The sequence below is a fragment of the Sylvia atricapilla genome, chromosome W, assembly GCF_009819655.1.
Source record: "Sylvia atricapilla isolate bSylAtr1 chromosome W, bSylAtr1.pri, whole genome shotgun sequence".
Taxonomy (NCBI): domain Eukaryota; kingdom Metazoa; phylum Chordata; class Aves; order Passeriformes; family Sylviidae; genus Sylvia; species Sylvia atricapilla.
The window spans coordinates 5002076-5018636 of record NC_089173.1 but is presented as its reverse complement, the minus strand read 5'-3'; the positions used below and the strand labels follow the sequence as shown (position 1 = coordinate 5018636).

At 42.0% G+C, this 16561-nt stretch overlaps 1 protein-coding gene across 1 annotated transcript in view; it reads right to left on the bottom strand.

Annotated features, from left to right (window-relative positions):
- Positions 1-15930, bottom strand: part of LOC136373338 (Golgi phosphoprotein 3-like) — a 110516-nt gene extending 94586 nt beyond the window's left edge. The window contains exon 1 of the mRNA XM_066338245.1: positions 15443-15930. Within this exon, the coding sequence (XP_066194342.1) occupies positions 15443-15658 (216 nt within the window). The 5' untranslated portion in view covers positions 15659-15930. The remainder of the gene's footprint in view (positions 1-15442) is intronic.
- Between the last annotated feature and the right edge of the window lie 631 nt (positions 15931-16561).

Below are 16561 nucleotides of genomic sequence, written 5' to 3'. Positions count from 1 at the left end.
ACTGTTGGGATTTCTTAGAGTTCTTAGAGAGTGAAGAAATGATTTATATTTGGATTGATTGAGGGTGAGCAATTCCAGACTGGGCCCTTTGGCCTGCAGAGCTTGTGGGCCTCTGAGGCCACAGGGCCTGTAGGCCACAGTGATGCAGTTAGAAACTCAAAGTTGTGGCGCAGTAGAAAATTCACAGTTTATATTAAGGTGTTCTGGGAAGTAATGGGTTTCTAAATGTAGAATTGTAGTTCTGACATGTTAGCCACCTTAAGACTTAGATAAATAAGGGTTGTTTTGCATTCTTTGTATAGCCTGTAACTGTAAACCATGTAGTGAACCTATATAACTCGCTTCAGGCAGAGAATAAACGGAATTCGACATGGTAGCCACATCGGTTGAGACGTGTCGTTTGTCCTGTCCAACCTCCTAATCGTCAGAGTCCCATTGCTACATAGTGGTGCTCAAGCTTGGGACCTGTTCTTTTTGCTTTGATGCGGGGTCTGGACACGGGCCATTCAGCGATTCTGGACACAGATCACTGCACTTAAATGTGGTTGTAGTTTTTGCTGGGACACACACGGGACGCGGCACGGCAATTTATGTGAAGAAATAAGTACCTGAACGTGGGATTTTTGCCTTAATGCGGGAAGACTCCATCTTTGCCTCCGGACTGGGATCAGCAAGTGGCCGGACCCAGCAGGGAAGGCAAGAGTGGGAGCTGGGAGGTCGGAAGACGTTCGCGTGGCTTGAAAAGTGCGGCACAGCGACACACCGTGGTTGATGAGGTAAGCCACGTATGCTGCGGTAAGCAGAACTTGTGAAACAAAGAAACAGAAGGGAAAAGATATGGATAGAAAGTTTCAGACAGCGACACGGCTCTTCTTGAATATTCTCTCTAAGACAGGTGAAAAGATTAAGAACAATGACTAGGGAGTTTGGCACGGTTTGAGAAGAGAGTTTAATTACCTTGTGGACTGTCCCAGCCGAAAACAAAGGCTGCCAAGACTGTCTGACTGCCGAGACCGCCATTCAGGCTTTTAACGGAACGGAGGAATGAAGCAGAGAGATGCAAAAGTCCTCCAAGATCGCGAACTTTTTTAGTATTTGTAATCCCTGTCCCGAGAGAGGCACAATGGCTCCTGCCTGTCGCACTCCGCTGCATTGAATAGACCTCATGGCTTCAGGAGCAGAAGTTCTCTCGCCAGCTCTGAAAACAAACTGACCGATCAGGAAGTGGCTCAGCCACCAGACCCTGAGGGCGTGGTGAAAAACAAGGGGTCAGGCGGAGCTGGGAGTGAAAGGGGGGCTGGCAGCCGGGACGACACAGGAGGCGGGCGGAGTGCAAGGCGGAGATCGGAGCAAGGTGGCACAGTCCCCTCCCTCCCCGGACAGTGGGGAAGAGGCGGAGCGCGGGGGGGTCGGGGGGAGGGGGGACAAAGGCTGCGGCTGTGTCTCCCGCAGCAGCGGGAGAGGCGGTGGCGGTGCGACCAGCTCACTCACAGGACACCATGGCGGCAGCGGATGGTGTTCCCTCCTCCACCACGAGCATCGGGGGATGGGAGAATTCCAGCTTCAGTCTCCAGAGCAAACAGCGGTCCCAGACAGAGAAAGAAAAAACAAAACAAAACCACATGTGCCCCACAAGAGTTCTAAGCCCCCACGCCTCATGCAGGAAACGGAGAAATGTGAAACCCACAGAATGCCTGCAATGCAGGTGCATGATCACAAGCAAAGTACACGAAAGAAAACACAGCAATAATTTATTTTTTGTTAAAATAAAAGTGGATTTTTAATTGTAATAATTTTATGTACTTGGATCCAAGTTAGATTTCGTTTTATTATTTTATTGATATTAAATGTAATTTTTATGTAGTTTGTTTTAAGTTTAGGCTTTGTTAAGTACTAATTGAATTTAAGATTAGGGTTTATAAAGTTTAAGTGATGATAGATTTATATTTCATAAATTTAAAGATTTAATGTATGAAGGTTTTAAAGTTAAGTTTTGTTAAAATATGTTCATTTAATTTACAGAGTTTACTTGGTTTTCTGAGATATAAGATGGCTTTGACAGAAACAGTAGGGATGAAACACTGAGAAGTTTGTGAATGGGGAAAAAAAAAGATTTTTATATCAGGATTGTTATAAGTTGTAAGCTATTTTGTAAGGTTTTTGTGTTTTGTTTTAAGATAAGAAGTAAGTTAAGTAAGTTTAAGATAATTATCTAAAAGACATATTTTTTAATTGCTTAAGCATTTTGTAGTTACCTACTGTTAAGAGCTTTGTTTTAAAAATGTTTTAAAGGATATCACTCTAGGATAAAGCCATGGTCCTGGCCACACTTTGACTTTAACTAGAGGAGATGTTTTCATCAACAAACCCAGATGTTTTCTGCACAAGAAAAAACTAGATACAAGTCACTTTGACTTGACAATTTGACCCTGTAAATATGACAGCTGAACCAACTTTTGGAATGAACCTGAGAACTTTGCCCGGGAAAGGATATCCAGGTCATTACTGGGAAAGTTTTCAGCTGTTGCAGAATCTGGGACAATGAGACAGTATTTTAGTAATAGATAATCATTCAACTTTATATGTGTTATTGTTACATTGCTTTTGATGGATTACCCAGACCGGATAGCTCAGTCGGTAGAGCATTGTGACACCATTGACAGGTGTTCCAAGAGAACTGCCACCAGGAATTTTTCTCATTTGTGGAGATTGAGCCTGGTCTGCAGTATCATGAAAGGCTGTAGGAGGTGTGCAAAAAATAATTAGTTATACCTCTGACTCGGTCTGAAATTGCTCAAAAAGAAAAAGGGGGATTTGTGGGCCTCTGAGGCCACAGGGCCTGCAGGCCACAGTGACGCAGTTAGAAATTCACATTTGTTGGCGCAGTAGAAAATTCACAGTTTATATTAAGGTGTTCTGGGAAGTAATGGGTTTCTAAATGTAGAATTGTAGTTCTGACATGTTAGCCACCTTAAGACTTAGATAAATAAGGGTTGTTTGCATTCTTTGTATAGCCTGTAACTGTAAACTATGTGGTGAACCTATATATCTCGCTGCAGGCAGAGAATAAACGGAATTCGACATGGTAGCCACATCGGTTGAGATGTGTCGTTTGTCCTGTCCGACCTCCTAATCGTCGGGACCCATTGCTACAGAAACAAAATTGGGAAACAATCAAAAAACCACCTCCAAGGAGCCTTTGATAAAGCCTTAAGACAAGATATCCACTCACTTCACACTCAAAAGATCAATTCAGAGATTTGCAAACTCTGAGGGAGGAAAATATACTAAGGCCTTAAAAAATTATCTTGGCTAAATCTGAAAAACTGGTTTTCAGGAATAATTTTACAACTTTGGGTTTTTATTGGATTGAGTTGTCTGGCAGTGATATCTTTTTTAATTTTCTGTCTAGTCCTTTTCAACATATTCAGATCCGTTAAAGGCACACAAAAACAAGCTATGGTTGCACTTGCTTTGTCCATGACCCCAAAAAATAGAAAAGGGGGAATTGTTGGAGTAACAGGTGTTGGTGTAAGGAAAGAGTCAAAGAGAGCAGTGCCAGCAGCATCAGCACATCTCTGGAAAGCATGTACCTGAGACAGAACTGGACGAACGAGTTTCTACTTCTTCATCAACACAGAGCTGTACACTCTTCATACTCCTTTACCATGGATTTGGAGAGAACAATGGAAAATGTCAAGAGGACAGATTTATTATAGAACTGTGCTTACGTCTGTATGCTGTAACAAAAAAATAAAAGGCTCTTAAGAGTAAAGCTATATATACTGATGCTTCCAAATAAAATCTCAGATTCACTCTCTCTCTGCTGGTAGGTCTCATCCCTTCATGTATCACAGACTGCAAGCATATAAATCACTTTAAACTCTAGTGAGAGGTAATTAAAAGTCTTTTTACCAGAATAACTAAACATACTCATAAGAAGTTGGGGGAAAATGCAAACAACAGAAAATAATGATGGAAGAGAAAAAGGAAAAGCTTCACTGCAACATTCATTGATGACAGATTAGAATATCTGGATTGAGTGGCTAGGTTTTGGGAGTGAGGGGGCTACAGGGGTGGCTTCTCTGAGAAGCTGCTGGAAGCTTCCTTCATGTCTGACAGAGCCAATGCCAGCTGGCTCCAAGACAGATCTGCCACTGGCCAAGGCCAAGGCCATCAGAGGTGGTAGCAATGCCTCTGTGATAACATATTTAAGAAGGTGAAAAAATTATTGCACAGAATTAATTGCATCCAGAGAAGAGCAGAGTGAGCATATGAGAAAGGAACAACTCTGCAGACACCAAGGTCAGTCGAGAAGGAAGGGGAGGAGGTGCTACAGGTGCAAGAGCTGAGATTCCCCTGTAGCCTGTGGTGAAGACCATGGTGAAGCAGCTGTGCCCCTCCACCCCATGGAGGTCATGGAGATGCAGAGATCCACCTGTAGCCTATGGAGGAGACCCATGCCGGAGCAGGTGGATGCCTGAAGGAGACTGTGACCCCATGGAAAGCCCATGCTGGAGCAGGGTGCTGGCAGGACTTGTGACCCTGTGCAGGACCCATGCTGGAGCAGGCTGTGCCTGAAGGATGGCACTGTGGAAAGGGATCCATGTTGCAGCAGTTCATGAAGAACTGTAGTTCGTGGGAATGACTCATGTTGGAGAAGTTCATAGAAGACTGCTTCCCAAGGGAGGGACCCCACGTTGGAGCAGGGGAAGTACCTTATCACTCTCTACAACTCCCTGAAAGGAGCTTGTAGCCAGGTAAGGCTCAGTGTCTTTTCCTCAGGCAACCAGCAAAAGGACAGGAGGACACAATCTTAAGCTGTGCCCAGGGAGGTTTAGGTTGAACATTAGGAAGAAGTTCTTCACAGAAAGTGATTTGGCATCGGAATGGGCTGACCAGGGAGGTGGTGGAGTCACTGTCCATAGAAGGTGTTTAAGAAAAGACTGAATGTGTTCCTTAGTGCCATGATTTAGTTGACAAGGTGGTGTAGGTCATAGGTTGGACTTGGTGATCTCAAAGGTCTTTTCCAGCCTAGTTGATTCTGTGATTCTGTGATTCTGTGACTTCTCTCCCTGGAGAGGAAGCAGCAACAGAAACAAAAGGTTATGTAACCCCAATTCCCTGTTTCCTTGTGCTTCTGGGGTGGGAGGAGCTAGAAAATCAGGAATAAAATTAAGCCCAGGAAGGAAGGAGAAGTCAGGGCAAGGGGTTTTTAAGATTTGTTTTACTTCTCATTATCCTGCTCTGATTTTATTTTTATAAATTCAGTTAATATCCCCAAGTCAAGTCCTGGCTGGTGTGGTATTGTTGACAGTACACTATTGTGGTAGCGATCACTACCCATCATTCTTCAGCCCTCAGCAGACCAATAGCAGAAGGGTCATCTGAGAGATCAGGCAAGGTATTCAGCTGTCTAATTCCCTTCGTCTCCCCAACAGCTATCCCAAAAGCCCAATGGTGCCCTTTTGAGTCCTTGAAATACCCTCTCCTGAGGTAATCTATGCCATGGATGCCTGAGGCCTCTGGGCCAGTCACAGTAGAGTGTTTTTGCCATTTGTTCTGAGTCAGGCTCACTTTGGCTTCCAGTAGTCAGCTGTTGGTATCCCTGTCACCCCAGAAACAGATGGATTCTGCCATATTCTACATATCTCAATGGCATCAGGATACATTGTGTGACAGTGTCAACTAAAGCCTTACTCTTATGGGTCTCATATGCCAGACCATCAGGTCCACACAGTCTAGTAGATCCATTTGTCCCTTTTCTCCACCTGCATGGAGGCAGGACCCCCCTATTCCTGGTCATAGTACTCATTACTCACTTCCTGTAAATATGACCTGGAGGTCCCTTCAAGAGGATCAGAAGCAACATCAGCCCTCCTATTCTGTCTGAGGACCTGCCCACTGGAAACTGAAGCAGCATTTATTCTTAAAGAATTTCCTGCAGTGGTTGTTCTTCCTTTCAACTCACATACCCATGCTCCTAGAGCACAGGTGGGTTTTCCATCCCATTTCCTCATACCCTGTCATGGTTCAGGGCAAATTTGGGAGAAAACCCTTGACATAGGGTTCCTCTGGAGAGCAAACTCAAACAGTCCCTTTTTCAGTCAGTCTGGGAAAATAACTTTTTTTGAGAAAAGTAGAAAAAATTATTTATTTAACAAAGTTCCTACAAGCATAAAAAATGAATACTATGAAATAAAACTTCTTGTTTTGGAGTGAGATGGTAAATTGAGAAAGTTCTTGCCATGGGTGTAGCTTAACTCGCTCAGTCTTTTATCAATCTCTCTGTCGGTCCAGGCCCCAGTGGGCCGCAGGTGCCAGCTCCCCAGTGCTCCTCTGGTGTTGACAGAAGGCTCTGAATTATAGTAGGTTGGAAAAGAGCAACGTACGTCAAGCCAATGTGGTTAAGCATAATGTTCTCCATTTATTCTCTCTCAAATGGTGGGTTTCATACACTCCAGGATAATTTACAATTACAGGTCATAAAAGGAATGCAAACAAACACTATTTATCTTATTCTTGAGGTGGCTGAACTGTTCACGTCACAAAACTACACCTAGAAACCCACTATTCCATGTGCACACATTAACATAATTTTTCTGCTGCACCACAGGCCCCACAGGCCTGCACTGGGGCCCAGGCTGGGTAGCTCAAACCCCAATGCCAATATCTGCAACACTCTGGGTTTTTCAGTCTAGAGCAGGTTTAAACAGTCTCAAGAAAAAAAAAAAAAAAAAACAAAACAAAACAGTCCAGGAAGCTTCTCTGCCTCAGCTAGCTAAACTAATTAAAGCAAAAAAAGATTTCTGTCTTGCTGCTGTCCATGCCTCAGATGAATAACACTGTTGCAAGAAAAAATGTAGAGGAGTGAACGCTGTTTTCAAAACAAACCGCGCTTCTTTTTTTCTTGCTTCGCTCTCAGAACTAGTTCTAATAGCACAGAATTCACTATACAGCACAAACAGAAAAGATGATCGGGGATACGTGCATTATAAAGTTACTTCAGGACATACTCTCTCCATGGTCACGCAGGTCAAAATCACAGGTTACTTTGTCGTATGGATCCTCTCTCAAGCAGGGAGGCACTTGCTCCCAATAGCAGAGACATTGGTCTGTACTGGCGGGGCATGGGACATTTCCTATTTAAATTGCTGGAGGTCCTTTGACAGTCTTCCCATGGACAAGACACAGGCTCAAAGGGGAAAAGAGAGACTTTCTTTGTACTGCTGGAGTTGGACAACCAAATTATCCACCGTTTGTTCTCCTTCCTTCCATGACATCACTGCCTATGACTTGGTATACGATGATGGTGTGCTCTGCTCTGCAGGAACTTCCATCACATCAGTTGTGTACACTGGACTTCATCTGAATCTATAGGGGACTGCTTGTTACTTGAATCCTTATAGAGTATGTCTAACACAGTTAATTCTCTCAGGTACAGGGTACCTTTCTCCATGGTGTTCCACTTGCCTTGGTGCACTGATAGATTGTCCTGGAAAAGATACTTTCCCCTCACACTTGACAGGAGTTGCCTCCAGAGGCTGAGGATTTCTAATCTTATTCACAAACCCCTCGTCAATGCCTGCATCCCTGGACAGGGATCCCAGTTGTTTGGCTTTATTACCCTCTAGTTTCCAACTGTGGGCTACACTATCCCAACATCAGAGCAGCCAGGTCACCAGGGGCTCACCCAGATGGCAGCTGAAATCTTTTCACATATCTCACAGCTCACCCAGGAATAGGGATTGGATGATTATCTCTGGCCCTGCCTCTTCCTTCTGTTGTGAGGGCCCTACTTCCTCCTCGTGACTCACTACGTGAACTGATTTACTCTTGGATTTCTTCTCTATAGGGGCGACTGTTACTGGCATGGGTTGTCCCTCTGGTCCAGTTGCAGTTTGTGTGGACACAATGCATGTAGATCTGCTTTCCTTCCTCTCCCCTTGAGGGTGCCATCTAATGACAAGCAGTGTCCAATCAGTAGTAGGCAGGGCCCAGCACACTGCAATATGTTGCCCCTCTCTGGAACTGCCACAGTGATTTTCTTTGAAATATTCTTCCACTTTATCAGAGTCCTGTATTTTTTCAGGGGTGAACCTCCAAACCATTGGAGCAGAATACTCCTTTGAAAGCTGCCCCATTTCTTCTCACATTCCATGCCACTCATGACTATCCACCCTTGGGGCAGATCTCTGAAAAACCTCCCTAGAAATCTCTGACTGTAAACATGGTGTGGACCACACTGAGGAGACCTGGCACACTTAACAACAAGAACATGCTTTCCTTAACATCCAGAGGGAATTCAAAATTCTGAAAAGCTACTGTAACAGGCCTGAAGGAGAAGGGGGTGAAAGGCTTGGAAAAATCATTCTCCCCTGTTCCCCCCACAGGCTGGGTATGATTATTAATGGATCTCCAGAGGTATAGCAGCCAAGACCAGGGCAGAAGAACAAAACTGAATACACATCACAAATTACCCCCATTGCCCTTGATGTTATGCCATAAACTGATATCCCACAGTACAGCAACAAAGTAATCCTGTTCCCTCTCCCTGCTCTGAAAAAGAGCACCATGAGGAGCACATACAGGAATATATACAGGGTTAGGTACCATACCCAAATGAAAAGATCAAGCAACATTGTGACCTAATACAACAAATGCTTAGATCAAATTTGTTTTGAACCCACTCTGACTCACTTGATCACTCCCCACTCTCCCCTCCCCCCCCCGAGGAGAATTAGAGACATAAAAAGACAAAGATCACAGGTTGAGATAAGAACAATTTACCAGAAACAGCAATGAGAGAAGAAAACCAACAGTAACAGCAACAATACTAATAGCAGAGTGTACAAGATAAGCGAATGATTCACACATGATTGCTCACGGGGGGACCAGGACTCCACATACCCTGGCCAAATCAGAAGGGTACCCACTCTACTCCTTCCCCCCTGTGCATGGCATGAGGTGGTATTAAATAACCTGAAGGTCCTGGCTGTATCCATCCTGACTGCTGCAAAAAATTAACTGTGTCCTGGCCAGAACCAGGGCACTAACAAGTGTTTAAAAGAACATTCAGCATCAGAAAGATATGCAAAAAGCTTGATGGTCTAATTTCCTGTTGTGATTCATAAATCCTGTAACATCCACAAATAGTTAAAGACCTATGAGTGTTTAACAGCTCTCCAATTACAGAGATCTAGCTTACAAGACATACTATTTTATTATCCTAATGATTCATCACAAACAGAAAACAAAATAATGTTTTTAATGTCTGATATGTGTATGTGAAATCATCCTGCAGTAACATTTTATGGATATTTCTGAAAGGAAAGAAAATAAATTACTGAAATTGATCCAAGACCTGTTTGCAAACTGGAAAAAAAAACAGTTAAAAGTGGCACATGATGAACAGACTAATATTTTTTTCTTTCTTTACTTTTTTGGCTGCATCAAAAGCAGTGTGGCCAGCAGGTTGAAGGAGATGATTCTCCCCCCTACTCTGTTCTCATGAGACCCCATCTGGAGTCCTCAGCACAGAAAAGACATGGGCCTGTTGGATCAGATCAAGAGGAGGGCCATGAAGATGATCAGAGGGCTGGAGCACCTCTCCTGTGAAGACTCTCCTGAGAGAGTTGGGGTTGTTCAGCCTGGAGAAAACTCCAGGAAGACCTCATTGTGACCTTTCAGTACTTAAAGGGGGCTTATAAAAAATGTGGGGATAAACTTTTTAGTAGGGTCTGTTGCAATAGGACAAGGGGTAATGGTTTTAAACTAAAAGACAGTAGATATAAGAAAGACTATAAGGAAGAAATAAGAAACTAGATAGAAGATTTTTTTTATGATGAGGGTGGTGAAACACTGGCATAGGTTGTCCAGAGAGATGATAGCTGCCCCATCCCTGGAAACATTTAAGGTCGGGCTGGACAAGGTTCTGAGCAACCTGATCTTGTAGATGTCCCTGCTCATTGCAGGAGGGTTGGATGAAATGACTTTTGGATGTCCCTTTCAACTAAAACCACTCTATGATTTCCCCAGTAATGAAAAACAGAAATTATTATGTGCTCTAGTATTTATTTGCTCTGTGAGTAGCAAAGTCGTTCTTGAATATACTATCCGTAACAGCCTGGTCAACTTAGCATTGCAAAGGTGGCCTGTTACTGTGAAGTTTAAGTAACTGAGATAAATGCTGCAGTACTTCAACTACTTTAGGATCAAAGAACACCTAAAATAACATCACTTTAACATAAAATGATGTTAACTTTTAGTTCTACTTCTAGCAATTAACAGCAATACTTTCTCAGCTATACTTCATGCAAAATGTTTTATAAAACAGCTTGCTAAAGGAGAAGAAAAGGTTACAGCTTTGGTTTTTTAGGAGTGCTTAAAAATACTGAGAAGTATCACTAAAAAGGCTTTAACATTGTTTTTGCCTTTGTCTTACACTAGACAGCTTGACATGAAAGGACTACATTATACTCAGTTATCCATGAATAGATAATATAGATTACAGATTAGCCATGCTAGATAACCACATTAGCTGCATACAGAACCATGAAATATAAACACCATTTCAACACAAAGTCAACTTGTATCCAACGTGCTGCTTCCAAATCAGCATGTTGTTCTCCAAAGAGCACAAAAGCAGGATTTACTCAGCAGCACAGTAAAGAGGCACTTCACTGCATCTTGTAGCACATACCTCCTACCTTCTGCTAGCCTGTAATTTAGGTATGGACATGAAATTTAAAAAAGGACCAAAAAGGCCTATAATACAAAAGAGAAAAATTTTCATTTTGTTGTTATTAGGACCTGAACATTTTGCCATGGGAAGTGGTCAAATCACCATCCCTGGAGGTATTTAAAAGACATGTAGATGTGGGACTTAGAGACATGCTTTAGTGGTGGACTTGGCAGTGTTAGTTTAACAGTTGGACTCTATGATCTTAGAAGGCTTTTCCAACCTAAATGGTTTTACAATTGGAGATAAAGCATGCCTTTGCCAAAGTTTTAACACATTCATACATCATTCTTCAACTGAAATGCAAATTCCCAGTAGATGCCTCTTCATGCTTCACTCATATGTCTCAGAAATTTAAAAAAAACACTTGGGAGTTTTTGAGTCGACATTCAGGCTGTTGCTGAAACTTTTTTTAAGGGGAGAGAGGGAAGAGAGGAGGAAGAGAGAAAAAAAAAGATACAAAGATGCCTTCTGAAAACTTGTTTGTTACATAGGCAAAAAAAATCACAGACTTTGGAATCCTAATATGAATTTCACAAAGGCAAATCTTAAAATTAAGGAAAATACCACTCGTATTTTGAAGGTTTTGAAAATTCCTATTTCACCTTTCCAAAAAGTCTCTTTAGGATTAAAATATAAAATTAAGTAAGAAATCCAGCTACTCTGATTTTGTAAGAATAAAGAAACTACATTTTAGCATAAATCTAATCAACACAAACAGCACATCTGAAGCAGGCAAACTAGCTCCCTAATAACATATTTCAATACAATGAAAAGTATCATAAACTAGAGACCTTCACATGACAAGAAACTATGCTGTAACACTAAATCTTCAACAGTAAATGAAGTTTCTAAAAGCCAAACATGAGTAGCTAAGGTCCAAGAGAATTTCTGTACTGAAGTGAATTAACATTACTTCACTCTCACAAAGGACATTTTAATTTTCACCAATGAAAGTGTAAATGAAATTAGAAATATTTACTGTTGCAGCAGACTACAGTATATGGCAATTATTTCAGTGTACCTTATGTGAGTTTTCTTTCAGCAAATAAGAAATTAGTTACAGATCAAATAAGTATTTTATCTTATTGAATATAATTGCCTGAACTACAGAAGAAGGTATTGTGTCTCTATAGGTGCTTCAATTTCCTTAGCTGTGGCACATTGTTTAGAGGACAAGATCAGCTGTTTGTATTACTGTATTTTAATAGATTCCCAACTTGTACTGAATGAGAACTCAAAAAAAAAAAAAAAAACCCAAACCAAAAACACACACAAAAAAAAAACAAACAACAAATCAACCATAAACTCCTCTACATGTATAAAAAACTTAAATGGAGTGACAGTTACAGAGAATCTAGCAATCCCTCAGTTTTCTATGGAACTGAGTTACAAGATGTCTGGAAGAACTGTAATGAAAAAAGGGACCTGTATCCATCTCAGCTGTCACTTGTAAATCAGCTAACAATATTTACCACTTCATTCTTTTGGGAGAGGTGACCTCAGAAGCTTCAGTAATTCTACAGAATAGCTTCCCTTTTACTATGGCTTTGACTGGTCCTACTGCAATATTTTTAACCTAACACAGCAAAGTATTTTTTTTCAGTAAGTATTTTTTATTCCTATAGCAACAGAGTATTGCTCTATTCTAAATAGAGGAACATGATTCCCTTTCCCAGTCATGTTTCTGAAGGGTTTCCAAATAAATTATAGATGCTTCTTTTGTTCTAGTGCTTCTGTTCCCCTAAGGACACCAAATCTGTCATGAATATATTTTAGCACATACCCCTTAAAACCTATCTTGATCTTGAAATACAGAAATAGTTATATATACACAGAAGATACAAATGGAAGAATCACTGGTTAAAAAAAAAAAAAAAAAAAAAAAAGGGCAACCAGCCCACATACATAAACTACCCTTTAATTAGTCCAAATGAAAAAAAAAAAAAAGTTAATTCTGTTCAAGCATTGAGAATGGGATTGAGGTCTGCTGTGTTTGTTTTGGGGCAGCTGGACATTCCCATGATGACTGCATGACTGCACCCATACTGCAGCAACAACACAAAACTTTTGTTTGTGGTTGTTACAACCATTCCTCTATCCTGAAAACAGGATTCACATAAATATATAACAGTGTCCTAGAAACACTGATGTAATCAATTCATCACTGTCTAAACCTGCCTGAAATTCTCTCTCCTATGAGTAAAGGTTCTGCAATCTACACTTAAAAATTATTAATGGCAGGTCCTTACATGCAGGGTTTCTTTAATAGAATTTACATAGTGCTAAGCCATATTCACCAATGTTTAATATTGGAAGTGAAATTAGCAAAAAAGACCCTCAAAACTAAGTTATCAATGCAGTTCTCAGTGATTTTTCTGAGAAAAAATGCTATTTTTAGGGAAACGTTCTTAGGCTAAGTCAGACTATTTTACTTATTTATTTTAAACTCAACACTAATTATTTTATCCCATTGCAATAAAAAGGAAGAACATTATCAGCTTTAAATTTACTGGCTTTCTTTTGCCTTTCCCTTACACTTCATGTAGTTTCACAATTATACTTTCCAGAGCCTATATTACTTTTCTCTGCTTGCTGTCATGACAAGATCTCACACAAATTTCACGGGAAATAAATTTTATCATAAGTAAAAATTTTATTAAAAGCATTTCCAGATGCATAAAGTACCTAAGTTTTGCTAACTTATCATTAGAACAACAGAGAACAAAAAAAAAATCTTTGAAAATTAATCTATAGTTTTATTTTAAAATTTAAATCATGGAGATTTTAACTCATTGAGACAAAGCCGTTTACATAATGTTAGAAAAAAAGTACAGTCAGACACAAAACCAAAGTACAAACCCCAATGAATCATGGTGCATGCTGAGGTTTGTGCACATAAGATCTCTACCCTAGAGACATTATCATCCTTTTTGTCTGACATCTCAACTGCAAAATCTCAAGGGAGTCACGAATATATATGCCACTGTAATCACTTAGCTACTTTTTGCATGCAAATAAATATTAGATCATCTGCAGTGTTTCCACTGTTGCACTTAGCAACATTGGATGATTTACAATTTTGATGCACACCAATGCAAAGCTGGATTTTTAGGCCAAATGTTGGATATACTAGGTATACTTGCACCGTATATTCTTTCTAGGCAGACAGATTGTACCTTACCTTGAAATCTTTACAGCCTAATGCCTACAAAATTCAGATTTAGCACACACTCATGGGGAGGAAAAAAAAGGGCTGAATGATCATCCAGTCTATCCCACCTTCCTCAAGGCAAGACCTCCTAGGTAATCCTGACAGATATCTGTCTTGTCATGCTTAACTTACTTTCATGCAGCTATTCAGGTATGTAGAAAGAGAAATGTGCATACACACAAGCCTTCAGATTCAACAGATGGAAGAACACAACACTGAATATCTACTGACTTTATTAGGATGCCATGGCAAGGACCAACTGAAAAAAAAAAAGTGATTACAGGAATATGGCCCAAAATACACAATCCAAAGGAGAAATAAAATATGTTATTGTGGCAAGTATATTACAGATATACAAACATGCATTAAAAAACAAATGTTTAGGAAAATTACTCTTTAACCAATTCTTTATCAACCATCAAATCTATTTTAGATGCAGTGTAGAGTCAAACACAACTAGGCAGCTTTCCCCCCATTATTCTGCACTCACAAACAGTTTTAGGAGACTTCCACCCAAATCAATGAACTGCTTCATTAGTTTATTTCTCACAAAAAAAAGAGGAGGTTGCTTAACAAAACTCATAATACATAAATAAAGGTATATTATACTTCATCATACATTGCATCAGACAACTGACAGGATTTTCTGTAGTGTGCATGCTTTTTATATTGATTACCTCTTTCAAATGAAACAAAAAATCCAGCACACTGGTAGAAATATACCTTCCTCAATGACTGTTATTAACAGTTTCATGTCACCTAATTAAGCTATAAATTCAGTAAAATTGCAGAATTACATAATAATGCCATTTCCTCATTTTGACAAACTTCTCATTATTCAAGGCCCATTTTTTGTGAAATGTATCTCCCCAAAGTTAAAGACATTTTTAACACAACAGTAATCTGGAAAGTCTTATTAAAAAGAGCCACTAAACATACTAAAGCACCTGAGAACCCCATAAGCACCATAAAGTTGTGTCTGACAAAATACATATGAGTACATAAGCCTTCCACATTAGAGTTACAGGTAAGTAGAGGAGTAGAAAAAGATTAAGGGTCTAACCAGGGCCTCTAAGTAAACTACCAACGCAATCAGAGGCTCCAGGTCCTCCTCCTCCAAGCCCTACTCTGCCTTCCTTGAGATGCTACAAATATTAGAGCCCCTCTGCAAACCCTGCATTCAAAGGGCAATCCAAAATCTCCGACAGGTTTCCTTCCGCTCAACATCCAATCACCTTCCTCACCTCATCCTAAATCCTGAGCCTGTTCCAGCACGCGCCCCTACCCCTAAGCTACATAACAGTCCACCGTCCCTCACAACGCCTCTGCCCCAAACCTACAGCAACGCTCACCCAGCAGCATCTTTGCTCCCATCCCACCCGCGCCCTAGCGTCACTTACGTTCCCCTTCCCCATCAACAACCTCCATAAGCCCCCGAATAAGCGGTATCCCGTCAGCCACCCCGTACTCAGCGCGCCCGGCCGCACCTCACGGTCCTTGAGGCCCAGGAGCAGCACCTCTTCCATGAGGGTGAGGCGTGTTTCCTTAGAGTCGCCCTTCTCATGGTCGCCGGGCTCGTCCTGGAGGCTTTGTTCTTCAGGGCCGCCTCCTGCCTCCCGCTCCTTGGCGGCTGCGTTGGCGTTGCGGGAGGCCTCTGTCCGGCGCTGCACCAGCCCGGAGTTACGCTGGGTCAAGGAAGTCATGGCTGGAGGCGGTGGAAGGTCAAAGGCCTGCCACGGGGAGAGGAACTTGGCGACAGATCAGGAGGGAGGAAAAAGAAGAGACGGCAAGCCGCTCCTGCTTCCGCCCTACCCGCACCGGGGCAGCGGCCGGCCAGGGGAAATCATGGGGAGCGGGATTCGGCCGAGGCAGGAGAGGCGGAGGCAGTGGCGGTGGGAGCCGACATTCCCCGCCTGTTGCGGCTGAGCTGGCGGAGGTGATTTCTCCTCCAATATGGCGGCGCAGGCTGATGTCAGCGGAGGATGTGGTAGTGGCAGGCGGGAGGGGTACGACCGGAAAGTGCTGCGGACGGGAGGAGCTCCTCACTGGGCTGGAGCTGTGGACGGAGACCCTCAGGGATGCGGCCCCCTCAGCCTCAGGGAGTGCAGGTGGTGCCGGCTGTTATTGACTGTTACTAATCATTACCCTGGGCTGTGGAGGACGGTTAATCCAACGCTCAGAGCGGAGGGGAATAGGGGCTGGACAGCCGGTGCCCGCCGCGGCATAACCCGGGCGCTGGGTAGTACACTCTTGACACGCAGAAAGACTCTAAAACTCAGAGACAAAGTGAGTTTTAAAGTAGGTATGTGATTTATTCAGCGCTGGGCTCGATGCGGGATAGATCCCAAAGGCACGCGCGCCCCTCACTCACTCCCATTCTCCTTTAACCTCTAGCATGTTACATATGAATTGTGAAAAACGAGATTCACTTTTTGGTAGATTTTAAGAAATAGGTTTTAATAAAAGATAAGACAATTAGGAGATAAGGAAAAAAAGCAAAGTACGGCCGGCCGGGTGACTTGGCATTTAGCCAAGTCCACAAACTGCTATTTCACAGGCTTTCTTTAAATACCCTTTCTGTTGTATCAGTCTGTTGAATATTCATA